The 27,716-nt window shown below is 45.0% G+C and overlaps 1 protein-coding gene across 3 annotated transcripts in view; it reads left to right on the top strand.

Moving 5' to 3' along the window:
• The window catches only part of ATP8A2 (ATPase phospholipid transporting 8A2), a 531,116-nt gene that overhangs the window by 298,539 nt on the left and 204,861 nt on the right, over positions 1-27,716 (top strand). For all 3 annotated transcript variants that reach the window (XM_033409347.2, XM_049700910.1, XM_033409346.2), the window contains 2 exons: positions 15,420-15,603; positions 19,792-19,902. In XM_033409347.2, the coding sequence (XP_033265238.1) occupies positions 15,420-15,603; positions 19,792-19,902 (295 nt within the window). The remainder of the gene's footprint in view (positions 1-15,419; positions 15,604-19,791; positions 19,903-27,716) is intronic.

Genomic DNA, 27,716 nt, shown 5'->3' with positions numbered 1-27,716 from the left:
CTGTAATTTTAATCATGTCAGAGATGAAGTGCTTTTCAGATTCTGTTATTTTTTACTCTAATTGCAGATTCTCTCTGATATAAGAGAATAATTGCACATTTTATTAGGTTTGTGGGTTAACTGAGAACAGTCATCTGCGGGAGGGGGTAGTTCTCTTTTTGACTTGTTCACTGGTGGTGTTTTACGTAGTTGCGCGTGTGTGACGTTTTTCCTCTATCAGTTTCTATCCATTTTCTTTAGGACGCGTAGACTTCCACTCGCATCCCTTGCATCGCAGCGGAGTCATGGTTTGCTACTCTGTCCTGCCGCCGGAGCTGAGAGCAAGAGGAAGAACGCTTTGGGGTCGGGGTGTGCGTGGAGAGAATCACACTTCTGTGTGAGACGTTGCTTGAGGAGGACGTGGTGCTTGTGGTAGCTGCACGTTGTCGTGTTTGTAACTTACTCTGGTGAACAGTTGGCATTGTTTTAGGGCGTGAGGACGGAGTGGGCTAACTGCCCATTTCTAATCATTCAAGAAACGCTGATGTTATTACAGTTCCATCTTCGGACTCAGGCCTCCGCCACTTAGCCCCCCACGTCCCCAGGGACAGAGCTACTGAGCGAGGGGTGCTGGCAGTGACAAGGTGGCTCACTCCTCACTTGCTCTCTGCCGCGTGCCTACCCTCCCCCCAACACACACCGGAGCCGCTTCTGCTGCCCGAGTCCCGTGGGCAAATGAGCTGCAGCCCTTGTGGGCCGAACACTTGGTTGGATGTGTGGACGGTTGAAAAAGGGAAGGCCTAATCTTCACCCTGCAAGAACTGGAAATCTTTTTTTTTAATAACTAACTAGATAAAATTTAATTAATTAATTTATGACTGCGTTGGGTCTTCGTTGCTGCACGCGGGTTTTCTCTAGTTGCGGCGAGCGGCGGCTACTCTTCATTGAGGTGCGTGGGCTTCTCATTGTGGTGGCTTCTCTTGTTGCAGAGCACAGGCTCTAGGCGCGGGCTACAATAGTTGTGGCGTGCAGGCTCGGTAGTTGTGGCTCGCGGGCTCTAGAGCGCAGGCTCAGTAGTTGTGGCGCACGGACTTAGCTGCTCCACGGCATGTGGGATCTTCCTGGACCAGGGCTCGTACCCGTGTCCCCTGCGTTGGCAGGCGGATTCTTAACTACCTCACCACCAGGGAAGTCCAAGAACTAGAAATCTTGTTGGTGTTCACTTACATTCATATTCATTAGGTATGAAAATTAGCGTAAATTATTATACCATTTAATGGGTTGGTACAGAAAGAAACCCTCTACTAAATCATACACGGAAACAATCCAACACAGGACTTTAAGGGAAGGGCTGATAAATTCAAACAAGGACAAATCAGCCAAAATTTTCTTCTGACTCTCATCCCATCTCCATCCTGAAGACCCCGAGAGGCGCTGAAGCCAGAAGCTCACAGAGGATGTTCCCAGCCAGGGCTGGCGCAGAGCTTGTGGGGGCATCCTCAGCGGAGAGGGGGGCTGCTGGTGCTTGGCGGTGAGTCCAAGAGTCAGGTAGACACTAAGATACGGGCTTTTTCTCCTACCTTTCAGAATGCTTATCCACGTTAGCATTTCTTCGGTCTTCATGGCTGTCTTGTGAGACCGATGGCAGTGGTGACACCCCCAAATTACAGGCAGGACACTGAGAACCAGGGGACAGAGTAATAACACTGTTGGGTCCTCAAGGTTGGGGGTGGAGACCGTAGCCCGGCCTCATGGCTCAGCAGAACGAAGTGAGAATTCCAGACGTGTGTGTCCAGGTAGCCAAGAGTGGGACACGGTGGTGAGTGGGCAGGCCCTGGAGGTAGACAGCTGTGTCCAGTCCTGTCTCCGCCACTCGTTAGCTTTGTGACCCTGCACACATGTTGATCTTCCTGAGCCTGGCCTCATCACCCCTGAGATGGTCAGGATACTGGTGCCGGTTTCTCAGCGTTGCGGTGAGGGTGACATGAATCGTCAGTGTAGGGAAGGTTACTGATGAGTAAACAGTACTTCCTAAATCACCACCTGCTGCTCCTATACTGTTGTTATGCTTTTTGTTGTTATTAGAGTCACATATTTTTGCTTTCAACTTAAAAGTGTGGATTTTAGAGCGTGAGGAGCAATAGAAATCTTCACTGTTTCCCACAGAGGAGGAGAAACAGAGCCAGGGAGGTCGTCCATCTGGATGCACAGAGGCCAGGACCCCATTTAGGCCCTGTCATCTGATTCCTCTCACGTGACGTGTTCCCCGCGGAATGCAGCTCGTTCATTCATTCACACGTGCTCATCGCTGGAGCTCCCTTCCCCACGGCTTTAATCATGGGAACCCTGAAAACTTATAGGGAAGAGAACAGCCTCCAGGGGATGGGGAGGTGCCTGTCCAAGGAAGGGTGGAATTTTCTTAGCAACCACAGGACCACAGAGGCTTCTGTTGATGAAAATAATCAATGAACAATCAATAATAAGAATAGAAGAGTTTTTGTTGATCCAGACTGAGGACTACAGCCCAGAAGCCAGCTTCCCAGATTTCTCTGAGAAACTTCTCTGGAGAAGCAGGGTTTTCAGCCCAGTTTTACGTCTTGTCAGAACAAAGAACGTTCAACAAGTCAGGGAGACATTTCTTCAAGGTTTCCAAAAACAGACCAGCACGTACACCGCGAGTCAGCACGGCCTTGGCACCAGGGAAGGAAGGCTTATCATCAAAGGAGTAACCAGCGCTGGCGTCCCAGGAAGAGGGGCATTTAATCTTTATGTTGAATGTGGACATTCTTTACTTTTGGTCAATGTGTGCTTTTCTTTAATTATTAGAGCAGATGTGCAGTGTATGTCTGATAGACCACAGACAGGCTGTTTTAGCATCAAATTCAGGTTACCTCCTGTAAAGCCAGAATGACTTCCCCAGACCTCAATATGTGAGAATTTCTTTTTTTTTATTTTAAAGAAACAGCGTTATAGAAGATATAATTTCATATACCATACAGTTCACCTCTTTGAAGTGTACAATTAATGGTTTTTAGTATATTCACAGATATGCAACCATCACCACAATTTTAGAACGTTTTCATCACCTCAAAAAGAAACCCCATACCCTTTATCTATCACCCTACTAACCCACCAAAGTACAAACAGGAAACTGAGAACCAGAGGACAAAGTAACATTGTTGGGTTTTTGTTACATTGCTTGAAAAAAAAATTACGACACCGAAGGTATTGCTGCTTTAGATTCTATCTGTAGTGTATACCAATTCAGTTTAATGAGACTGTGTGTGTGTGTGTGTGTGTGTGTGTGTGTGTGTGTGTGTGTGTGAAAATGAAGGGGAGAGAGCAGGTGTTTGCTGTGACTTTGTTCACTGTGACACTGCTCTAGCCGCCCCCTCTGTCACATTCCCTTGATTGGGGGCCAAGTTTGGTCAATGAGTCCCATTTTGGACTGTGAGTCGGGTGGAATCATAAGGTTCCTTCCCTGTTGTGGGCCGAGTACTCAGAGCCATCTGCGTAGAGCTGGGAGCCCCTCTCTAGGAGCACCCCCCGGTACATCTCAAGTTTCTCATCTGGAACTTTCTTCACTCTAACCCCACGCCCCCCCCCCCCCCGGATCTGGTACCAGCCCTAACCCCTCGGTCAGGTGTCTGGGGAGCTCTGCCTTGGTCCCCTTTCCGAGCTCAGCATCAGGTGCTCTGCCCTGAACGCGGCGTGGTCCCACCGGACGAGGTGGATGTAGCAGGTGCTGGTGGCATCGACCCCACTTACCAGCCTGTAAACAGCAGCCTTGATATTTAGGCAGTGGTACAAGAGGTTACAAAATGTGGTAACGCCATACACGTGGCTGTTCCTGAATTCATTTCCTCTGAAACGTACCAGGTAGAATCAAAGGCTATGATTTGGGCTTCTCTGAACAGGCAAATGAATACTCTTAATCTTGCACTTTCTTTAACCAAACTGCAAGATGATCATTATTCACTTAGTATGATAAGTGTGTCCTTGAACATGAAATGAAAACTGTTCATTATAATTAAGAAGGAGGAGAAAGAGACCTGTGTTTTTTAAAAAATTGTTTATTTATTTTTGGCTGCGTTGGGTCTTCGTTGCTGCACGCGGGCTTCTCACTGTGGTGGCTTCTCTTGTGGTGGAGCACAGTCTCTCAGCACACAGGCTTCAGTAGTTGTGGCACGCGGGCTCAGTAGTTGTGGCGCACGGGCTTATTTGCTCTGTGGCATGTGGGATCTTCCCGGACCAGGGATTGAACTTGTGTCCCCTGCATTGGCAGGTGGATTCTTAACCACTGCACCACCAGGGAAGTCCTGGGACCTATGTTTGAAGTCCCAAAAAAATCATTTAAGAAATGGGTAATTCAACAAACACTTGTTTGTTACCTGTTGTGTTTGGTGCAATGGGATTTGAATTGAGTAAAGCAAGTCCCTAACACCGGGTAGCTCAGAGCCCAGTCATGGAGACAGAAGTACACAGCTGACTGCGTTGCAGACCAGACTTTATCCGAAGAAGCACTATTACAATGGCCTTGATCAGTTAGAAGACCAAGTTACAGATTAAGCCTGTGGTAGACTCAGCGGGCTGCTCTTATAGTTCATTTCCTCTGGGGGTGCACGGTGTATTGGGTTTCGTGTCCTCTCTTTACACAGACCCACATGTGGATGGTCACGATGCCGGTGTGCCCACCAGCCCAGGACCTGCTGCCCCAGGTGCTTGATGGCTAGCCATCTCTCTCTGCCACTGTCCAGGACTTTAGCAGATGACCAGAACCATCACGACTGATTTTCGTGTTCGGTCTGGGGAGTGGTAGAATGCTGCTGTTTCTTTCCTTTTTTTCCGCAGTCCCTTTATGCTTTAGAACAGTTTCAGGTTCAAAGCAAAACTGAAGGAAAGGGACAGAGATTCCCCTATGCCCCTGCCCCACACATGCATGGCTTCCCCCACTGTCAACATCCATCCCCCGCCAGAGCGGTACCTTTGTCACAACCAGTGACTCTGCATGGACACGTCATAACCACTCAGAACCCATCGTTGACGGTAGGGTGCACCCTTGGTGTTGTATGTTCTATGGGTTGGGACAAATGTACCTCTTGATTTTGACAGTCTTACGTGGGTGGTAATGAAACAGAAAAGCATTATCCTTTCCTGCTATCGACACCAAGAATTAGTGGCTTTTATGTAATATAGGCTTTAGCTTTGAGAAGGGTCTATGCTATTTGGAAGAAAGAGCTTTGTTTAATTTACCTCCATTCCCACCCAACAAATCCCACTTCGAAATAAAAAAAATAAAGGGATGGAAAAGAGAGAGGCATTCATCTGTGCACTAACGCCCTGGATGTCAGAACCTAGACTGGCTACCGCTACCGCCATCCCCGGGGCTCTCAGGGCTCCTGGCTGTTTGGATTGGGACTGGGGTGAAGGTCGGCGGTGGACAGCTGCCCCCTTTCTCAGAGTGCAGGTAGTTACAGCTTGGCCTGCTTGTTGGATTGGTAACCAGGTGGCCTTTGTTCCAGGCACCGGTGACAGGTGAAGGGCAGGTGTAATTAAGATCATTCGCTCAAGCACGTTGCTCGTCATTCATTTTCAGCGTTGCATCAGCTCGTGCCGCCTGGTCCTGATGGGGCCACAAGTTTGCTCCAAGAGCATCAAAACTCAAGCCCTTCTCACCTTTCCTCTGGGCTCTGTTTCCGGTACCCACCCGCCCCGCAGCAGAGGCCAGGCGCGCTGTTTTGAAACAGTAGTGAAATTTACAGTGGGGAACAGTAAATGTATGTTAACTTCAAGGAAGGCAGACACTCCTGAGAGGGTCTTGGGGGCCTTAATAAAGCATTTCAAGGAAGTGGAGTATCGAATTCATGCTTTTTGTGCTAAAAACATTAAGGTATTTAAATGTGTTATTCTGATCCCTGTTGCAGCCTGGGAACAGGAGAATCCAATATCTTTTATTTAAATCCCAGTCTTCCTCGGCCGCGCCGTTCTTTTGAGCCTAGTACAGGAAGAAACAGAGTCTATAACCAGTCGACGTCGGTGAATATAAAACTGTGTGTAATTCACAACATACAACCTAGTAAAGTTTTTATAAAATGCGGTTGCCCAGATCTTAATCGATTCGACACCATTTAATGGAGATGTTAGGTTTCCAGAAGCCAGCCTCCTGTCTGAGCGCCCCTTGAATTGCTCTGTTTCCCAGACACATGATAAAGTTGTCACGGACGCAAGGACGGATGATAAATTCTGAACCCCCAAGCAGGGTATCCTGATTTCAAAGGGGGCCCATTCTCAATTGCAGAGTAAGCTGATCTTCAGCAGACGGGGTGTCCTCCCTTTACCGAGAGCCCTCTGAAAGCCTGAGCTGCCCCGGCAGCGTTTACGGCCGTGGCGCAGGATCAGGTTATAAGGGTTTTTGTTCACTTAATAAGGAGGATCAAGTTCCCTCTCGACTCGCAGCGTTACATGGTCTGCACCCCTGAGGCTGGGGAGGATGGGGCTTGGGGGGGGGGGCCGTCACCCGGCAGGTAGTCATTGAGGTCGGTGATAAATAGATTGCTTCATCTCAGTTGGTAGCATCCTTCCCTTTGAAATTCCTGTTTGTTGAGGAAATTTTTAGAGTTTGGAATCAAGTTGTAGAGGCTGTATTAGGATGACTTCAGATGACTAGAAGATCTGGTCTTAAAATTCTTCATCCTTAAACGCTGGGGGATTCATCCTAGTGAAATTGCATGAGCGAGTTTGTTTTTCAAGGTCCAAACGTAGGAGGATCAGGACTGTATTTTGTGCAGTGCATGTGTGTGTACAGCCCTGAGATATCAGGGACCCCTTCAAACTTTATGTGATTCTTAAATATTAAACATTGAATGAGGTAAATGAACCTTTTAAACAACGAGGATGTTATTAGTAGTAAAGGTTAATATATCGTTATAGTGGCAAATTTATATAAATGGCATTTTTTAAAAGTCTCTCAAGGTCTCTTTTGCTTCCACCCTTCTTCCCCCTCCCTTCTCGTTCCCCTTGTCCCCTTCCCCCTTTCTTCTCCTCCCCCTTTTCGATAGAGCTTGAAGATGAACTCAACTGCTGCTTTTGAAAGTTGAGTTATACCTAAAGAGTCTTTTCTGGAGTGTGGAATCATTCACCCTTAATATTTTTGAAAAATGAATACTTAGACCGTGTTGAAAATCATCTTTGCACTTACAGGACGCCATGGATACTTTAAGCCTTCTGCAGTTTGAATTTAATCTATGCCCACATATATGTATTAAGTTCCTAAAATGACCACAGAATTGCTCCACCAGGATATAAAGCAAGATGGCAGGGCATCTGCCTGCGTCCTGCCCCACCCGGCGCAGTCAGAATCGTCCTATTGCGCCCGTAGTATGCACTCAACCTTCAGTGTGATCAAAGGGAGGCCGCCCTATGGCCGAAACTGGCAAAATACCGGAAATGTTATCAGAACTTGTACATTTCAGCCGTACCAAAATAAGTAATGCCATTGGTATATCTGGGCCCTTGGATTCATTTCTCAGCAAATCCAGTGGCATGTTGGCCTGTATTTCCTAGGGTTGACTGAATCACATCAGGTTCGTAGTTATTTCATGCAGATATTCATCACCAGTAATGAGATACAGGCCATCATTTTATTCAATCAGCAAGTTCAGTGCTTACTCTACTAACCACTGAGTTGAATAGTTATTAACAGGGCAAAGGTACTGAGGTATTCGAGATTGCAATAGAGTGTGATTTCAGACTTAAATCCTTGTGCAAAGAGCAAATACACGGTGAGGTGCTTAAATAGAAAGACTTTGGAGGATTTGTGCCACCCGGCATCCCCAAGACCATCTGTAAAGACTGGGTAAGCCCGTGTCTGCTACGCCTTCAAAGTGCTTATGCAAGATGATACTCAGGGACTCGCTGTTGGCTTATAATAGTCAAAGCATCGTGATTGAGAGAGGCCGGGGAAAGAGAGCAGGCTTACGTGCTGGCCTTTCCCGGGAGAGCCCAATGCCAGAGAGCGTTGCCAGCCATATGTCATTAAGAGCTGTCACAAAAAGCCTGTAATAAGCCTATAATGTTTCCAAGGATGTTAGTAGAAAACAGAATCAAGACCATTTGCTTGTTTGGTCAGGAAGTTTGCAAACAGTGTCCATTCCTAGACCACAGGAAAAGTGGGGTGTTTTTATCTGCTTCTGAGGGTGGTAAGTTTAGATCTTATAGAGGCATCTGGTCATTTTGGGAATGCTTTCATTCACCATGTTTCTCGGTCTGTTACTTACATGGAAGTTAACATATTTTTGTGTGAGTAGAACTATATTTTTTTCCTCTTGTTCATAGTTACGGTTAGAGATGTAATTAGTCTTAGAATCATGATTGTGGTAGTTAGTTCCCATTGATTGAAAGCCCACCGTATGAATCGTGGATGGGCAGTGAGGCTGGGGTGAGGGACGGGCAGGATGTGAAGGAAGGAAAGGTAAATCTAAGAGACGAACAAACACATCCCACAGAATGGATGTGGCCAATTATACTGAAAATATAGAGTTCATAGAAATAAATACACCTGTTAGAAAATTTGGGGATCAGTCCTTAAAACATTGGTGGCCCCCCCATGTGGTCTGTCATCCTTTCTGCTCTTTTATGAGGCAGCCAGTGAGGTTAGAGAAAGAATAGTAACTTCAGTCCTACGGCATTTTGTAGGAAACCCCACCTTTTATATTACCAATCAGATGTGGTTTTGAAGTTTGTTTTTAACTTTTATATTGGAGTAGAGTTGATTTACGATATTCTGTTAGTTTCAGGTGTACAGCAAAGTGATTCACATACATATATCTATTCTTTTTCAGATTCTTTTCCCATTTAGGTTATTACAGAGTATTGAGCAGAGTTCCCTGTGCTCTACAGTATGTCCTTGTTGATTATATCAGTGTGTATATGTTAATACCAAACTCCTCCTTTATCCCTCCCCCCTACCTTCCCCCTTTGGTAACCATAAGTTTGTTTTCCAAGTGTGTGAGTCTGTTTCTGTTTTGCACAGAAGTTCATTTGTATCATTTTTTTTTTAAGATTCCACGTATAAATGACATCATACGACATTTGTCTTTCTTTGTCTGATTTCCTTCACTTAACATGATCATCTCTAGGTGTATCCAGGTTGCTGCAGATGGCATTATTTCACTCGATTCCAGATGTGGTCTTGAAATTTTTAAGGATCGAGAGAAACGCCAAATGATTGGAGGGTCTCCATAACACCTTAATCTTCAGGGGAAATGCTGGGGTAGGACAGAACCCTTTACTGCTGAAGCCGCCATGGCTAGAAACCCTCATCCCCGAAAGACCCCTCGGGTGGGGTGCCGCTTTCTCAAAGCCTTCAGCTCGTGGACGGCATTTTCCTCTGCACGTTTCCATCCTGCTTTTAGAGTGTGTTCTGCACTAGCCCCCACTTGTGAGGCTGCCTCTTGGTCAGGCACTGTATTCTTTGGAAAAAACCCTGGAGTGCTCGTTGAGCTGTTGCGTCTCTCCAAGGCACCATCTGTCATGGCTTCCTCATGGATTGGGTTGGTCAAAAAGTTCGTTCAGGTTTTTCCGTAAGATGTTAACCCAACCCAATAGAATACAGCCCCTCTCTACTTGTAAGTTTTTATGATGAGGGAGCACCTCAGTCTCCTCTAGAACCATTGAGTGATTGAGTTTAAATTTCACTTCTTTGTGCCCACAAATAAGCCAGCCCATGGGCTCCAATTGGGTTCCACCAGACACGCCCCCATCCTCCTGCTACCCGTCTGCCCTGAGTCCCGCCTTTGCTGCTGGGCTCCGGGGCCCATCCCAAGCTGCTTTTTGGAGCTTCAGGCTGTGGTGAAATGCACTGCAAACTGGGACATGTGGTTAAGTGTGACGGCCTTACACATTTTGGGTCGGAGCACAGACGTAAGACATTCCAGAAGAGGGTAACTGTCCAAGAAGCCTGGACCACTGGCCCTACGTAAGTGCACCAGATACATCTAGAGAAAGAACACAGGGGTCAGAGGGACGTTAGTAAGGCAGCCATGGAAACATTTATTAAACAGGTATATGATCGTGCAGTTATTTTTAGATTTTAGACTCATATGTTAGGTGTTTGTATATTACAAACTCTATATGATATTAAATTTTTTAAACTATATGAAATTTTTAAGGTTCTACAATTTTTAAAACATTCAGGATAACCGGCTGCTTATAAGAAATTAGGTGTAATGCTTTTTTCAGTGGTTTTTTTTTTTTTTTGCCGTACATGGGCCTCTCACTGTTGTGGCCTCTCCCGTTGCGGAGCACAGGCTCCGGACGCGCAGGCTCAGCGGCCATGGCTCACGGACCCAGCCGGTCCGCGGCATGTGGGATCTTCCTGGACCAGGGCATGAACCCGTGTCCCCTGCATTGGCAGGCGGACTCTCAACCACTGCGCCACCAGGGAAGCCCATCAGTGGTTTTTTAGTCAAAGAAAATCTCTTTCATGGGATAGTATCTTTAACGGAAAAACAGAAACTTTCACAAATGAAATCATATATGTTGGCTTCTGCATCATTAAAAAAAAAAAACCTAGGAAGTCTTGTATACCTTATTTTGGTTAGTATTTTTCCCTCTCACCCACATATGTGAGGCACTCGGACAGGAAGCTATTTTAAAGGAAATTCCAACCCAAATTTGTACTTAGATGGGGTTTAACAGCAAAGAACCACCTACATATGTCAAGCTTGAAATAAAAGAGGATGAAAATCACTGTTTCTGCTAATTAATTTTGTTATTCTTTGAAAATTTTACATGACTCTTGTGCTATGGAAATATAAACTTAGCTAATTAAAACGCTGAGCGAGAGAGAACTTGCTATCCTGTCCGAAACGGCGCAGGCTGCTTCAGTGTGGTCTACGGACAGCAGCATCTGGGTCACCAGGAACTTGTCAAAGTGCACATTCCTGGGTCCCACCCCAGACTTCCCGAATCTGAATGTGTACTTTTACAAGCTTTCTAGGTGGTTCTGATGGTCCCTTAAATACTGAGACTCAGTGATCTCGGGCAGTGGTCTTCAGACGTCCATTTCAGTCATGAGGACTGTCCACATGGAATAAAGAAGTTTGGAAGTCGAGTTAGTGGACGTGTGTAGTGCGTCTGGTTGATTGGTAGGTGTTGTGGTCCTGGTCGAAGTTCTCTTGGGTGCCCCTGGGTGGAGAGCCTCGTAACACCCCTGGTTCATCTGAGCTCAGTTTACAGATCAGTCATGGAGATCCAGCCCCTTTTTGACAAATGGGGCAACTGAGCTCTGAGAAGGGAAGGGATTTGGTCAAGCTGGATTTTGCAAATATCAAAATTTAGAAACTCTGGTGATATTGCAAATCCGAATTGAAAAGCTCACTCTGAGACCAGGGCTTTTGTAGATCAAATAAATTAGTGCATGGACACTAATCTTATAAAAGTAGTTACCAAACGTTTTACTTAACGGTTATATTTGAAATAACTTTTAAAAGTGAGTTTTAAAATTTCAGGAACATGTATCATAAAATGAGGGACTCCAGGATACTGAATATTTTTAAATCAAAAGGAAAATTTGTTTTGTATGTTAAAATCTGCTGTGTTAGCTTAAAAAAGTGGGTAGAATACCTCTCCAGGTGATTGAAGATCTTTGAGTTGATATCTTTATTCATAATGCACCCAAATAGGTTATACAAGTGACCCCGCCTAGCTTGGCTCAGATATGGTCTGGAATTCTTATTAGATGGGTTGAATGTATTCTGCGCTGGGACTACTTACTTCAGTGTGACTTGTGATTCCAGGTCACAAATGAAGAGTTAAAAAGAGCTGTTACTGCTTCCTGGTAACTTGGTCTACTAAAATACTGCTTATGGCTTCAGTGTAGTGAAGCCTCTTCAGTTCTGTAAACATTAGCTGTTTGACACCTGTTTTGAACCCCTCGTGTGTGTTAGAATTATGTTTTCTCGAGGCGTTACAGCTGAGGGCGTAATGAATTGTGGATGAGAATCTCATGCTTCCAAAACACTGCGATATGACTTGGTTTATTTACCCCAGTCAGGGTTTCTCTTTGCTTTTTGCTTTTTGGGAAAAGGCAGCTTTGGGACTTGCATAGATTTTACTTTAAGCCATCAGGACTTCCCTGGACCTACCTGAGATACGGATCTCAGAGAGGCAAGCGCAGTGAGCCTGTTGGACTTAGTACTGTCTCAGCGTTGGTTGGCTTACTGCTAAAACCCCAAAAAGAAAAGCGACAGCTGCAACCTCGGATTTTCTCAGCACCCTCCCTGGTCCACCACCTCGGCCCTTCAACCTCCCAAAACACCATATTCGCATGGCTGGGCGTCTGCCCCTGGGCTCCCTTCTCTCCAGACCACACCTGGTCACCTTGCTTGGTCACCTGGGTGGCACATAGCATCTCAAGGAGCTGCAGCCTCAGTCCAGTCCAGTGCTGTTGAAGAGTCTGTTCACGCTCCCTTGTGATGTCTCTGTGGAAGCAGAGATCAGGATGAAATGATGGCGCTGTTAGGTGAAGTTCTAGCGGGTTGGCCAAAAAGTTCGTTCGGTTAATGAATACGTTGTTCAGTAAAGTTGGTGAAAGTGAAAACTGTCTTTTATTTTTACTTAAAACTGAATGAACTTTTTGGCCAACCCAAGGCTTCAAGGAGTGAATAGTTGTCCTTGAAGAGTGATTGATGTCATCACAGAGAGGCACGATGAACGCAGAGATCCCCGGAGTCCCTGCATTCACGGTACCCTAGTGTCTTCCTCGTTGCTTTGTAAAGCCCCTAGGCCAGACGAAAACGGAACAGTTTCTAACTCTTGGGTAGGTAAAGTCAAACAGTTGAAGAAGGATTCTGTCCTAACCACTGAGCAGACGTTTGAAACAAGAATGCACCTCAGTGCAAAGAGATGATACTTAATTCCTTTCATCCTTAAGCGACCATAACCATTTCCGATGGTAAGGTGGGGGGCACCTGTAGGGCACTGTTGAGCTTCTCAAACCTTGACCTAAGCGTGGGTGCTGCCCTCCTCACTTCCTGTTCCACAGTGACCTTTCCTGGGGCATTTGCTTTGTATCCCAGCGGCCATGAACACTCAGCTTCGCAAAGCTAGATCATAAAGAGGGATGTAGAGTGAGCTAATGCTGAAACTGTGAGCTCTTTCCAGCTGGTGTTTTGTACCACCCCACAGATGCTGTGCTTCCCTTGGACATTGGTAATTACCCCTTCGGTACCCCAGGGGCGCACACACATGGCCTGGGAATCATGGGTCAGATGGCGTGCACTTCTCAGGTGCGTCCGTTTATTTTTTCCAATAATTGAGATTTTTGGGCGAGGTAGGAGACATTTGTTTCACACCTGCTAGGTAACATATGGCTTCACATAGGTACATCACAACCATCTCATGAGGTGGGCGGTTATCATTTTCCCCATTTCATTGATGAAAGACAAGAACTTGTAGAATTAGTTCCCTGTTTAAATCATTAGTAGGGGGCCCAGGAAAAGGTCATGCTCAGCCATTTAAATTTGAATCCTCTGCTGTTTTCTCTGTACCACATTTGATCTCTGCTTCTATCGAGTTCAACAACGGGACGAGAAATCACATTTGTGTAGCAAATGAGAATTACTGGCTGCGTCTGCCAATAAGAAATTTACTTGGATCCAGGTAGCAGTTGCGTGCACTTGGAGGGAACAGACAGAGCTTACACGCCTGTATGTTAACATTGTTTAATTGCTTTCACATAGTCGACTGGAAGCTCAGGGATAAACAGTGAAAGCTTCCAGTAATTTCCTTTCAGGCTACATTAAAGTAGGTCTGTCATCTGCTACCAGAGAGATGGTGGTCTGTTCTGTTCTGCTCTCAGCTGTCTAGAAGACCCTCCATGGAAGCTCTTTTTAAGGTCTGCAGCTTGCCTGTTAGATGACGGATGGAGGACCCGACTGAACCAACAGAAACTGGGCTTTAGGAGGAAAGAGGTGATGGGTGTCATCATACTTCAGCCTTGTTAGTATCTGGAAGAAGAGTTACATTTGTTCTGCTCTAACCCGAAGGACACGATTAGGACTTTTAACTATGCTTATCAACAACAAAAAAGCAATAATAATTTTCAGTGGTTGCAACTTCCCCAAGGAGGCAGTAAATTCCAGCCCATCATTGAAAATACCTGTGAAAATGATACAAGAGAGAGTAGGTCACATGACATGGCTCCTACAGCCCTTTCGACACTTAGATTCTGTTTTTACAACTTGTTCGTCCTCATTTCTTTGTAACGAGCAAAGGCTTCCAGAATACCTGTCTGCGAGTTCAGCTTGCTGTCTCACCAAACACATTTCCTTCCAGGGTTGGTGAAATTGAAGTTTTCTGTTGGAAACAGGTATTCCTGTAGGTTGGAGGCCACATGAAAGATGCTACTGAGAGAGTCTTTGAGGGTCCCTTCTAGCTTGTAAGCGCAGTCCACACGTAGGTGCGGAGGTCTGTCTCCGGGAAGCTCAGAATGGTCTTTTGCTGTGTGTGTGTGTGTGAGAGAGAGAGAGAGACAGAGTGATTTAGGGATTTACCTGTAAATTTCACAGATCAAGTATCAGCTTACCAATTTAAAATGTAGAATAGGTCAGTCCTGATGTACTAGTGGTTTTATCATGTTGTTTTATTATCTGGTCTTATAGTCTGAACAAACACTTTCTCATAATTAACGCTGCTGTGCTTTGGACCCCGTAGATTTATATTGGCTCTTCCTCCCAGGGGGGGCTTATGGAAAATAGCCCACCTTCGTTGATTCGCTGTGCAAACAACCCCTCTTAGGTACTGGCTACTTCACCTTCTCCTTTGGGGCCATGCTTGTGCGCAGTTCAGTTTTTATAGACCTGCTGCCCTGGGGACTGCCCTTCCAACGCTGCCCCTATCTCTGGGCTAGGGATGGAGGAGTCTGTCTTCTTTCCTCTCACACCAGTCCTCTTTCTGCACTTCTCAAGCCCTGCCAATTTTCGTTCCCTTCTCTGAAAGCAGGTTTTATAGAAAATTCCCTTGCCAGCCTGGGTTATGTATGACGGATGGCAAAGCCAAACTGGGGTCTGTGCTAGTTTTCTGATTTATCGGGAAGGCACATCCTAAGACCTCTGGAACCAGCTTAGCTGCCTTGGTCCTTCGGGAGGGCACACGTGCCCAGGAGGAGTTTGCACGTACGGCTCCTGCTGAGCGGCGCGATTACCAACGGGCTGTGCTTTAAGTTAGTCTGAGTTGTGTATTTCATCTGTGAAGTTGGCAAATACTTGAAAGCCACAAGCTACTGTTTTCTGAAAGCTTCTTTGCACATGAGCCTAAAACGTCTGTATTGAATTTGGAAATTGTCCAGTAACTGCCCTTTTAATGCAGTGAAATGTAGATTACAGCTGTTTCCTCTGGAAAGACGCATAGAGTCGTAACTCCTCTCTCTTCTCCTCCAGAGTGTCCCCTCTGCAGAAGTCGGAGATAGTGGACGTGGTGAAGAAGCGGGTGAAGGCCATCACCCTGGCCATCGGGGACGGTGCCAATGACGTCGGGATGATCCAGACGGCCCACGTGGGTGTGGGCATCAGTGGCAACGAGGGCATGCAGGCCACCAACAACTCGGATTACGCCATCGCACAGGTCAGTGGTGTGGTCGACCCGCCGTCCCACCTTGTCGACAGGGTCCGCTGGGCACGAAGGCCTGGCTGGCGCTTGACCTTCAGTGCAGCCCTAGACCTCTGCCCCCACTTTGGAAGCCGCGTGGAGGAGAAACCACCAGTGTATCTGGGTTTCTCTGTTGCCTCGATCTTGTGCAGTTACGAGGCCCTGTCCTGCGGTTTGGGTCTCCTTTCCAGCTGTGGGGCAGGCTGGGCCTTCTGTCGTCCAGGTGAGATGTCATTCCTGACAGATGGGTCTCAATGATTTTATAAATAATAATCTCTTCCCCTCAACTCTGCAGCTGCTGCATGTCCTTTTCTAATGCCATCCCGTGCCCAAGGATGGCTGTGCTCGTAGCATCCGTTCTCTGCAATTCCTATCCTGATCTCCCCTCTTCCAGAAGGTGCTGGAACCCTCTCTCAGCAGCTATTTAAGGTCAGGGGGAATCAGGGATTCACTGCCGCTGCCCTCCGGGGCTGTGTCCAGGGCTCTCCAGGACCACTGCTGCCAGGTGGAGTGCCGGGAGCGTGAGCCCTGGGTTTAGGCGGCAGTTCCCCGGCGGTCAGCAGCACATAGCCTCCGGCAGTTCAGCCACATCCAGCCCGTTCCTCTCTGGACCGTACGTTTCAGCAGAGGCTCCTGACCTCCTTAGTAGTTCCTGTCCCGGCAGCCTGAGGCTGAAAGAAATGTCCACTCCACAATGACAGCCCAGAAGTGAAGGAAATATACCCAACCTCCTGACCCCTGGGGTGCATATCTAGACCGTTGATGCTGCTTGACCGTCAGGAAAATCTAGACATCGTGGAGAGCACAGACTGTTTCCTCCTGTCTCTGGGTCACAGTGTGCTGGGATTAAATGCCTGCTCGTTGGCTATAGTTCCCTCGTATTTCTCCACTGTTCAGTCTTTTGAAGAATGTGTTAACCTAATCACGTGGACACAGTAATGATGGCTTTTTCCTCCTTCAAGCTGAGCTGTGGGGCTGCATCTTAAACACGGAGGAGCTTGCGTCAAGCTGGTCCTCTGCGGCTTTGGGAGCTCCACCTCCCGGAGCGGGGCTGTGCCTTAGATCCCATCTCCAACTCCCTCCCAGCTGGTGGTTGTGCAAACACTGGGAAGAACTGCAGGGTCCTCATGGCTCCGAAAAGTGCATGAAATCAGCCTTGTTCCTTTTGGGTTTTTTTTGTGTGTGTGTGTGGTACGCGGGCCTCTCACTGTCGTGGCCTCTCCCGTTGCGGAGCACAGGCTCCGGATGTGCAGGCTCAGCGGCCACGGCTCACGGGCCCAGCCGCTCGGCGGCACGTGGCATCCTCCCGGACCGGGGCACGAACCGGCGTCCCCTGCATCGGCAGGCGGACTCTCTGCCACTGCGCCACCAGGGAAGCCCCAGCCTCGTTCCTTTGTTGATTTCAAATAAATCCTCAAGATGATTGCTGAAGTCGGTAGGAAGAATGAATTCCAATTTTACAGGTGGGGAAACTGGGGCTCCTTCACCATAGGTGACCTGCCATGGGTCTCAGGCCCCAGGGTCAGAGAACAGCGGACCTGCACGTGACCTTGGGGAACCAGCCCCGCACACCTGCCCAGTTACTTTGCCGAGTCAACTGCTCCAAGGCCTGTGGGACTCATGCTTCCCGCAGTCTGTCAGCAACTGTAGATTTTATGCACCCCAGCATTATTAAATACTTGAGTTATAGCATCATCTGGCTGGCAGGATCTTTAGAGATTTCCTAGGAGCTCCAGGCAAATATTTGTCTGTCTTTTTCTTTCAAATGTCTAGGGAAGGGAGATTCCATGACTTGCTTTATTGAAACTGTACTAATAGGATGTGGCATCTGGAGCAATTGGTCTTTTCAGATTATTAAAGGCCAGTCAAAATTAAAGGCAAATCAAAATCAAGGGAGGGCGGAGAGGGGAGCAGGACTTTGTAACTCTAGTTAGGGGTTTTCTTGCCCATCCAGCGCAAGCCAGAGGAGGGGAGCTGACGGGTGGAGCTGACGGGGGGCCCCATATGGCCGCCATCCCTCCTGCCCGCCGTCCCGTTCACGCTTAGGCAGAGATCCCGTTATTCGGGGGCTGCGTTCTCCTTGCCCTACACCCTCTCCACCCGACAGTTTGCTTCCTCCGCCTTAATTGCTAGGTAGGAAATGCCGCAGTTTGCTGAATTCCTTTAGCTGAAGTTAATAAAACAATCAGTGTCTTGGGTTGAAGTTAACGCCTTGCCCTGGGTCTGTTTATTTTCATGTGGACGAATACATTTTTGATTGGGTTTTCCAGAACGTGCCCTGGAGAGTCGTTCCAGAAGGGAAGAAGTTAGCTCGAAGACTTGTCCTTGGGAAAATGAGGAAGTCGGCAAAGCTCTGCTTCTATTTCTTCCCCACCGGCCCCTGCTTCTGTCCGCAGGAGCGGCCCTGGGACTGACGGCCAGCCCCGTCTTGCTGCTTTGCCGTGCGTGGGCCGCCCGTGTAGTGTTGGGTCTCCAGCCCTTGGCTGCCTGCCCTCCTTGGGAGAGAGTCATTTGTGCCCCCTGCCTTCTTAATGTTTTTTGAGAGACCTCATGAAAATAGCATTTCGATTTAGGATCTGTTTTTTGTTTTTTTTTTTCCTGAAAAGAAGTCACTGTAGCGCCCAGCCAGCACCTTCGGGATGATTCCAGCAGATGTTCTCTGTACCCATTGAAGGCTGAACTCCAGGGGGTCCAGGTCAAATGCAAACTTCCTTTTTATTTGTTTCGCTAGTTATTTTATGATTCCCCGTTCCCCTCTGGAATCCTTGATGAGCCTTTATGGAGGGTTTTATTTTTCCATATGTACCTACTCCTCCCATTTTGGGGTCTCATTCAGCTTTTCGAGCAGCACGTAGATGAGACATCTGCCTTCCCCGATCTGCAGAAACGCGCCGAGATGCGATTCACGTGGGACTGAGCCCCTCTTCTTAGCGCTAAAGCAAACTATTGCATGCCTTCCTCTTGAAAGAGTATTTTTAAAAAGATACTATATTTTCAGGAAGCCTTTCTTTTCTACAGATAGTTCAATATAATCTCAAAAGTCATCTGGAACGAATACGAAATTTACAATAGCACCAGGATTTCTAGTATCCGTGGATGTTCTCACTCCAACCTGGTTATCTCTCCTGGGAAAGTAAACAGAGTTTGAGTTTGTGGACTTCCCTACGACTCAGAACAGGAGTTAAGGTTTTAGTTCAAGGCAACCAAGGAGGGATTCAGCACCAGGCCAGGCCAATTGAATATACTGTGAATTTAAGCAGGGCTGCACCCACAGACAGTGCGTACACGCCAGAGTACACCCAGGCTACAGCCCAGAGAAACAACCCATTTCCCTCCCTCCAGGCCCTTGTTCACACTTTTGGGGACCTTTGGGAAAGAGGACAGAAAGAGCAAAGCCAGGCTAAGGGGAGGGGAGGCTGAGGAGATATGATTGGAGTGGTGACCCCCTGCCACAAGGAGGATTCAAGTATTTTATTGGAATATTGCTGAATATTTCAGACTGTGAGAGCTAAGCTGTTACGTCACTCTGAACTTAGTAGCCGCTGCCTGTGGGTGTTTTGTTCGGATGGATGACTGCGTCGCGCTCCAGCAAGAGGGGCCGTGTACTTGTCGGAGGCCACAAAAAGGGGAAGGACGTGGGTATAGAAGTGGCGGGCAGAGTGTGTGTCTGCGTCTGTGAGTCTCACTGTCTTTAACCTGCAGGCTGACAGCGGAGACAGGTAGCGCGTGTATGTGCATCCCTTCTGTTTCCAAGGATACTGGTGCACGAGTGTCCCTGTCCCTTGTTCCTGTTGTCATCATAAAACCTGTGATTCAGCAGAAGCATCTGATTCCCTCTGCTCTTTTCTTCCAGTTCTGATGGGCCACCTTCTTTTAATAATTAAGATCCTGAAAAAGAAGTTGCATAAATAGATTTTCACAAGAATAGCCGTTCGAAGTCCAGCTGTGCGTTTGGGGAAAAGAAAAATTCTGTAGATTTAAGAGGAGTTTTTAGTCATCCTCACCTGGCCTGAAAGCTCTGCCTTTAGAGGGAATGATGTTCTTGGGTTACCTGCAGAATCCGGTTTCCTCCACTCCCTGTCAGTCTCCTCCTCCAGAGGACGTTCTGTGATTCTCCTTCCCAAGTGATGGGCTCTCCTGGACCCTTTTTCTTTCCTTTTTCAGTTTTCCTACTTGGAGAAGCTCCTGCTGGTTCACGGCGCCTGGAGTTACAACCGGGTGACCAAGTGTATCCTGTACTGTTTCTACAAGAACGTGGTCCTCTACATCATCGAGGTGAGTAAGGCTGCTTCTTCCTTGAAGAGGACAGCCTTTAGGTAATTAGGTCATTTCAAGGAAGGATTTTGTTCAGGGATAAGTAAAAAGATACTCCCCTGATGTATCGAGACCTGTGACACACACAGCCTCTTTGAAACCGGGGACACCTTCCAGGTCCAGGTTCTCTGGATCAAAAGCCAGGAGTCCCGGGATGCCTTCTCCACACTGCACGCCCTCCTCCCTCTGCCCAGCGGACAGACGGACAGGGGAAGGCCCTCCTCTGCATGTCCCTCCTGTCACTCACACCCTCCTCCCCCAGGTGGCCAGAGCCTGGGCAGCAGCCGGTGGCTCCTTGCTTGGTGGGCACGGAGACATTCCTAGGCAACCCATCTGTTTTTATCTTGAATGAAAGGGCTTCTGGCTGCATGTCTCATGGAATCTGCAGGTTTCCTGAGCTTTCGTTTATTGCTTCGGGGATATTTAGATGCTGCCACTGCAGCAGGGAGGGTGTGGGATTGAGTGGGAGGAAGCCAGGAATGTAATTAAAACTCTCTCAATGAACTCACTGGGTTGTCAGCCTGTTTTTCAAGATGCTGATTCCGTTGTCAGTGAAATAAACGTGCTGTCTGGGACTAGCAGGGCGGATGGGGCCGAGGGACAAGTGGAACAGGCATTTCATGTTTGGTCCCAGGGGCACCACCAGCCACCTCGTTCCTCCTTTTGAAGAATAGCTTTGCTATAAAGGCGTGGCCGTCATGACTAAGAGATTTCCAGACGCGTTTCCTAAAGAGGAAGCAGGCAGTCACTCTATGGGACCATAGAAGAGCCATGGTCATTGTGTGTGGTGCTAATATCTCCTTCCATTGTGGGTTATTTTGTGTCTGATTTCTCAACTCTTGGCAGAAATAATAAGCGAGGCATATATCCACCTTTTCTGATGTGGTCCCTTAAAATCCTCAACTCAGATCATTGAACAAGTGGTTTGCTCATGGAACTGTGATTAACCATTTCTTTACCAAATTGTCTGTTCCTTCCAGTTGAATATGCAGGTCAGACTTAGAGGTTCACATCACTCACTCTCTAACTAAACTCCTACCAAGTAATTTTCCCAAGTTGCGCAGGTTGTGCACTGCACAAGCCTGCCCAGCCAAAGCGGTCAGTAGGGCTGAAACACAGGAACACCTAGAAAAAGAGATGCATTTTTCTAATCTGCACAAAGGGCAGCCCGCTTGCCTTGTCTGCTCGTCTCGTGCTGCCGTGTTCACCTCAACCCACTCCGAGTAAGAACTTTGCGATGTTACACGTAATGGACTTTGTAGTGTCTGTCTTCTTCCTGTCCACATTTTGACAATTCGCTTTAGGCGCTTAAAGATGTTTGCCGCCACCCCCCCATGGCATTTTTTGCATCTGTGATAGGAGTCACTCCTGAATGTCACTTGGGGTCGTAGATAATTAGTGCTGTGGACTGAAGTGACGCGCATTGGAGTCCCCGTCCCACATAACAGCCCAACTTTCACGGGCATTTTCATCTCCTGGAGGTGCTGGCTTCAGAAGATTTCTCAATAATCTGGTTTTCCTCACAATCAGCACATTACAGATAGTCTAGACTTCTTATCAAGACATTCTCCATGAAGCCCCAACCCTTGAATTTTCCAGAGCTTCCTTGGGGGCCCTTCTTAGTCATTTACACCTACTATCTTGCCTTTTTCCTTTTTTAAAAAAAAACATCAAGGGGGCTGAGGCTGTGATGAGTACAATTTCAGTCTGTCTGAAAAATGCTGTTTGGAACACTTTCAATTCTGAAAGTGCTGGGCGAGTTCCTTACATTAATATTTCAATTGTGGCCAAGCAACAGGGATTAAATGGCCTTTTCTAAACAGCCTTTTAAACATTCTTTACAGGATGAAAAATGAATGAATGAATGAATGAATGAATAAATGTCTCCACTGATCCATGCCCAATTTTCTCCTTAGTATTTCTGGGCAATCTTAATTTTATTTATTACTTATTTATTTGTTAGTTTATATTTTTGGGGGGGGTGTTTCAATTTTGTTTTATTTTTTTAACATCTTTATTGGAGTATAATTGCTTTACAATGGTGTGTTCATTTCTGCTTTATAACAAAGTGAATCAGCTATACATACACATATATCCCCATATCTCCTTCCTCTTGTGTCTCCCTCCCACCCTCCCTATCTGACCCCTCTAGGGGGTCACAAAGCACAGAGCTGATCTCCCTGTGCTATGCGACTGCTTCCCACTAGCTATCTATTTTACGTTTGGTAGTGTATATATGTCCATGCCCCTCTCTCACTTCGTCCCAACTTACCCTTCCCCCTCCCCGTGTCCTCAAGTCCGTTCTCTACATCAGTGTTTTTATTCCCGTCCTGCCCCTAGGTTCTTCATAACCTTTTTTTTTTTTTTTTTAGATTCCATATATATGCGTTAGCATATGGTATTTGTTTTTCTCTTTCAAACTTACTTCACGATGTATGAAGGACTCTAGGTCCATCCACCTCACTACAGATAACACCATTTCGTTTTTTTTATGGCTGAGTAATATTCCATTGTATATATGTGCCACATCTTCTTTATCCATTCATCTGTCAGTGGACACTTAGGTTGCTTCCATGTCCTGGCTATTGTAAATAGAGCTGCAATGAGCATTGTGGTACATGACTCTTTTTGAATTATGGTTTTCTCAGGGTATATGCCCAGGAGTGGGATTGCTGGGTTGTATGGTAGTTCTACTTTTAGTTTTGTTTTTTTTTTAACATCTTTATTGGAGTATAATTGCTTTACAATGGTGTGTTAGTTTCTGCTTTATAACAAAGTGAATCGGTTATACATATACATATGTTCCCATATCTCTTCCCTCTTGCGTCTCCCTCCATCCCACCCTCCCTATCCCACCCCTCTAGGTGGTCACAAAGCACCGAGCTGATCTCCCTGTGCTATGCGGCTGCTTCCCACTAGCTATCTATTTTACGTTTGGTAGTGTATATATGTCCATGCCACTCTCTCGCTTTGTCACAGCTTACCCTTCCTCCTCCCCATATCCTCAAGTCCATCCTCTACTAGGTCTGTGTCTTTATTCCTGTCCTACCACTAGGTTCTTCATGACCTTTTTTTGTTTTTTGGCTTAGTTTCCATATATATATGTTAGCATACGGTATTTTTCTCTTTCAAACTTACTTCACTCTGTATGACAGACTCTAGGTCCATCCACCTCACTACAAATAACTCAATTTCTTTTCTTTTTATGGCTGAGTAGTATTCCATTGTATATATGTGCCACATCTTCTTTATCCATTCATCTGTCAATGGACACTTAGGTTGCTTCCATGTCCTGGCTATTGTAAATACAGCTGCAATGAACATTGTGGTACATGACTGTTTTTGAATTATGGTTTTCTCAGGGTATATGCCCAGTAGTGGGATTGCTGGGTCGTATGGTAGTTTTATTTTTAGTTTTTTAAGGAACCTCCATACAGTTCTCCATAGTGGCTATATCAATATACATTCCCACCAACAGTGCAAGAGGGTTCCCTTTTCTCCACACCCTCTCCAGCATTGATTGATTGTAGATTTTTTGATGATGGCCATTCTGACTGGTGTGAGATGATATCTCACTGTAGTTTTGATTTTCATTTCTCTAATGATTAATGATGTTGACCATTCTTTCATGTGTTTGCTGGCAATCTGTATAGCTTCTTTGGAGAAATGTCTATTTAGGTCTTCTGCCCATTTTTGGATTGGGTTGTTTGTTTTTTGATATTGAGCTGCATAAGCTGCTTGTAAATTTTGGAGATTAATCCTTTGTCAGTTGCTTCATTTGCAAATATTTTCTCCCATTCTGAGGGTTGTCTTTTCATCTTGTTTATGGTTTCCTTTGCTGTGCAAAAGCTTTTAAGTTTCATTAGATCCCATTTATTTATTTTTGTTTTTATTGCCATTTCTCTAGGAGGTGGGTCAGAAAGGATCTTGCTGTGATTTATGTCATAGAGTGTTCTGCCTATGTTTTCCTCTAAGAGTTTTACAGTGTCTGGCCTTACATTTAGGTCTTCAATCCATTTTGAGGTTTTCTTTGTATATGGTTAGGGAGTATTCTGATTTCATTCTTTTACATGTAGCTGTCCAGTTTTCCCCACACCACTTATTGAAGAGGCTGTCTTTTCTCCATTGTATATTCTTGCCTCCTTTATCAAAAATAAGGTGACCATATGTGCGTGGGTTTATCTCTGGGCTTTCTATCCTGTTCCATTGATCTATATTTTTGTTTCTGTGCCAGTACCATACTCTCTTGATTACTGTAGCTTTGTAGTGTAGGATCCTGATTCCTTCAGCTCCGTTTTTCTTTCTCAAGATTGCTTTGGCTATTCGGGGTCTTTTGTGTTTCCATACAAATTGTGAAATTTTTTGTTGTAGTTCTGTGAAAAATGCCAGTGGTAGTTTGATAGGGATTGCATTGAATCTGTAGATTGCTTTGGGTAGTAGAGTCATTTTCACCATGTTGATTCTTCCAATCCAAATACATGGTATATCTCTCCATCTGTTTGTATCATCTTTAATTTCTTTCATCAGTGTCTTATAGTTTTCTGCATACAGGTCTTTTGTCTCCTTAGGTAGATTTGTTCCTAGGTATTTTATTCTTTTTGTTGCAGTGGTAAATGGGAGTGTTTCCTTAATTTCTCTTTCAGATTTTTCATCGTTAATGTATAGGAATGTGAGAGATTTCTGTGCATTAATTTTGTGTCCTACTACTTCACCAGATTCATTGATTAGCTCTAGTAGTTTTCTGGTAGAGTCTTTAGGATTCTCTATGTATAGTATCATGTCCTCTGCAAACAGTGACAGCTTTACTTCTTCTTTTCCGATTTGGATTCCTTTTATTTCTTTTTCTTCCCTGATGGCTGTGGCTAAAACTTCCAAAACTATGTTGAATGATAGTGGTGAGAGTGGACAACCTTGCATTGTTCCTCTTCTTAGTGGACATTGTTTCGGTTTTTCAACATTGAGAAGGATGTTGGCTGTGGGTTTGTCATATATGGCTTTTATTATGTTGAGGTAAGTTCCCTCTATGCCTACTTTCTGGAGGGTTTTTATCATAAATGGTGTTGAATTTTGTTGAAAGCTTTTTCTGCATCTATTGAGATGATCATATGGTTTTTCTCCTTCAATTTGTTAATATGGTGTATCACATTGATTGATTTGCTTATATTGAAGAATCCTTGCATTCCTGGGATAAACCCCACTTGATCATGGTGTATGATCCTTTTAATGTGCTGTTGGATTCTCTTGGCTAGTATGTTGTTAAGGATTTTTGCATCTATGTTCATCAGTGATATTGGCCTGTAGTTTTCTTTCTTTGTGACATCCTTGTCTGGTTTTGGTATCAGGGTGATGGTGGCCTCGTAGAATGAGTTTGGGAGTGTTCCTCCCTCTGCTATATTTTGGAAGAGTTTGAGAAGGATAGGTGTTAGCTCTTCTCTAAATGTTTGGTAGAATTTGCCAGTGAAGCCATCTGGTCCTCGGCTTTTGTTTGCTGGACGATTTTTAATCACAGTTTCAATTTCAGTGCTTGTGATCGGTCTGTTTATATTTTCTCTTTCTCCTGGTTCAGTCTCAGAAAGTTGTGCTTTTCTAAGAATTTGTCCATTTCTTCCAGGTTGTCCATTTTATTGGCATAGAGTTGCTTGTAGTAATCTCTCATGATCCTTTGTATTTCTTCAGTGTCAGTTGTTACGTCTCCTTTTTCATTTCTACATCTATTATTTTGGGTCTTCTCCCTTCTTTCTTGATGAGTCTGGCTAATGGTTTATCAATTTTGCTTATCTTCTCAAAGAATCAACTTTTAGTTTTATTGATGTTTGCTATTGTTTCCTTCATTTCTTTTTCATTGATTTCTGATCTGATCTTTATGATTTCTTACCTTATGCTAACTTCGGGGGGTTTTTTGTTCTTCTTTCTCTAATTGCTTTAGGTTTAAGGTTAGGTTGTTCATTTGAGATGTTTCTTGTTCCTTGAGGTAGGATTGTATTGCTATAAACTTCCCTCTTAGAACTGCTTTTGCTGCATCCCATAGATTTTGGGTCATCGTGTCTCCATTGCCATTTGTTTCTAGGTATTTTTTGATTTCATCTTTGATTTCTTCAGTGATCTCTTGGTTATTAAGTAGTGTATTGTTTAGCCTCCATGTGTTTGTATTTTTTACAGATATTTTTCTGTAATTGATGTCTAGTCTCATAGCATTGTGGTTGGAAAAGATACTTGATAGGATTTCAATTTTCTTAGATTTACCAAGGCTTGATTTGTGACCCAAGATATGATCTATCCTGGAGAATGTTCCAGGAGCACGTGAGAAGAAGGTGTATTCTGTTGTTTTTGGATGGAGTGTCTTATAAATATCAATTAAGTCCATCTTGTTTAATGTATCATTTAAAGCTTGTGTTTCCTTATTTATTTTCTGTTTGAATGATCTGTCCATTGGTGAAAGTGGGGTGTTGAAGTCCCATACTATGATTGTGTTACTGTCGATCTCCCCTTTTATGGCTGTTAGCATTTGCCTTATGTATTGAGGTGCTCCTATGTTGGATGCATAAATATTTACAATTGTTATATCTTCTTCTTGGATTGATCCCTTCATCATTATGTAGTGTCCTTCTTTGTCTCTTGTAATAGTCTTTATTTTAAAATCTATTTTGTCTGATATGAGAATTGCTACTCCAGCTTTCTTTTGATTTCCATTTGCATGGAATATCTTTTTCCATCCCCTCACTTTCAGTCTGTATGTGTCCCTAGGTCTGAAGCGGGTCTCTTGTAGACAGCATATATACGGGCCTTGTTTTTGTATCCATTCAGCTAGTCTGTGTCTTTTCGTTAGAGCATTTAGTACATTTACATTCAAGGTTATTATCGATATGTATGTTCCTCTTACCATTTTCTTAATTTTTTGAGGTTTGTTATTGTAGGTCTTTTCCTTCTCTTGTGTTTCCTGCCTAGAAAAGTTCCATTAGCATTTGTTGTAAAGCTGGTTTGGTGGTGCTGAATTCTGTTACCTTTGCTTGTCTGTAAAGATTTAATTTCTCCGTGGAATCTGAATGAGATCCTTCCTGGGTAGAGTAATCTTGGTTGCAGTTTTTTCCCTTTCATCATGTCCTGCCACTCACTTCTGCCTTGCAGAGTTTCTGCTGCAAGATCATCTGTTAACCTTATGGGGGTTCGATTGTATGTTATTTGTTATTTTTCTCTTGCTGCTTTTAATATTTTTTCTTTGTATTTAAATTTTGATAGTTTGATTAATGTGTTTTGGCGTGTTTCTCCTTGGATTTATCCTGTATGGGACTCTCTGTGCTTCCTGGACTTGATTAACTATTTCCTTTCCCATATTAGGGAAGTTTTCAACTATAGTCTCTTAAAATATTTTCACAGTCCCTTTCTTTTTCTCTTCTTCTTCTGGGACCCCTATAATTTGAATGTTGGTGTGTTTAATGTTGTCCCAGAGGTCTCTGAGACTGTCCTCAATTCTTTTCCTTCTTTTTTCTTCATTCTGCTCTGCAGTAGTTATTTCCACTATTTTATCTTCCAGGTCACTTATCTGTTCTTCTGCCTCAGTTATTCTCCTATTGATTCTTTCTAGAGAATTTTTAATTTCGTTTGTTCTGTTGTTCATTATAGTTTGTTTGCTCTTTAGTTCTTCTAGGTTTTTGTTAAATGTTTCTTGTATTTTCTCCATTCTATTTCCAAGATTTTGGATCATCTTTACTATCATTACTCTGAATTCTTTTTCAGGTAGACTGTGTATTTCCTCTTCATTTGTTTGGTCTGGTGCA

This window comes from Orcinus orca, chromosome 18 (assembly GCF_937001465.1).
Source record: "Orcinus orca chromosome 18, mOrcOrc1.1, whole genome shotgun sequence".
NCBI classification, from domain to species: Eukaryota; Metazoa; Chordata; class Mammalia; order Artiodactyla; family Delphinidae; genus Orcinus; species Orcinus orca.
The sequence above is the reverse complement of the archived record's forward strand: the minus strand, read 5'-3'. Positions and strand labels throughout refer to the sequence as shown.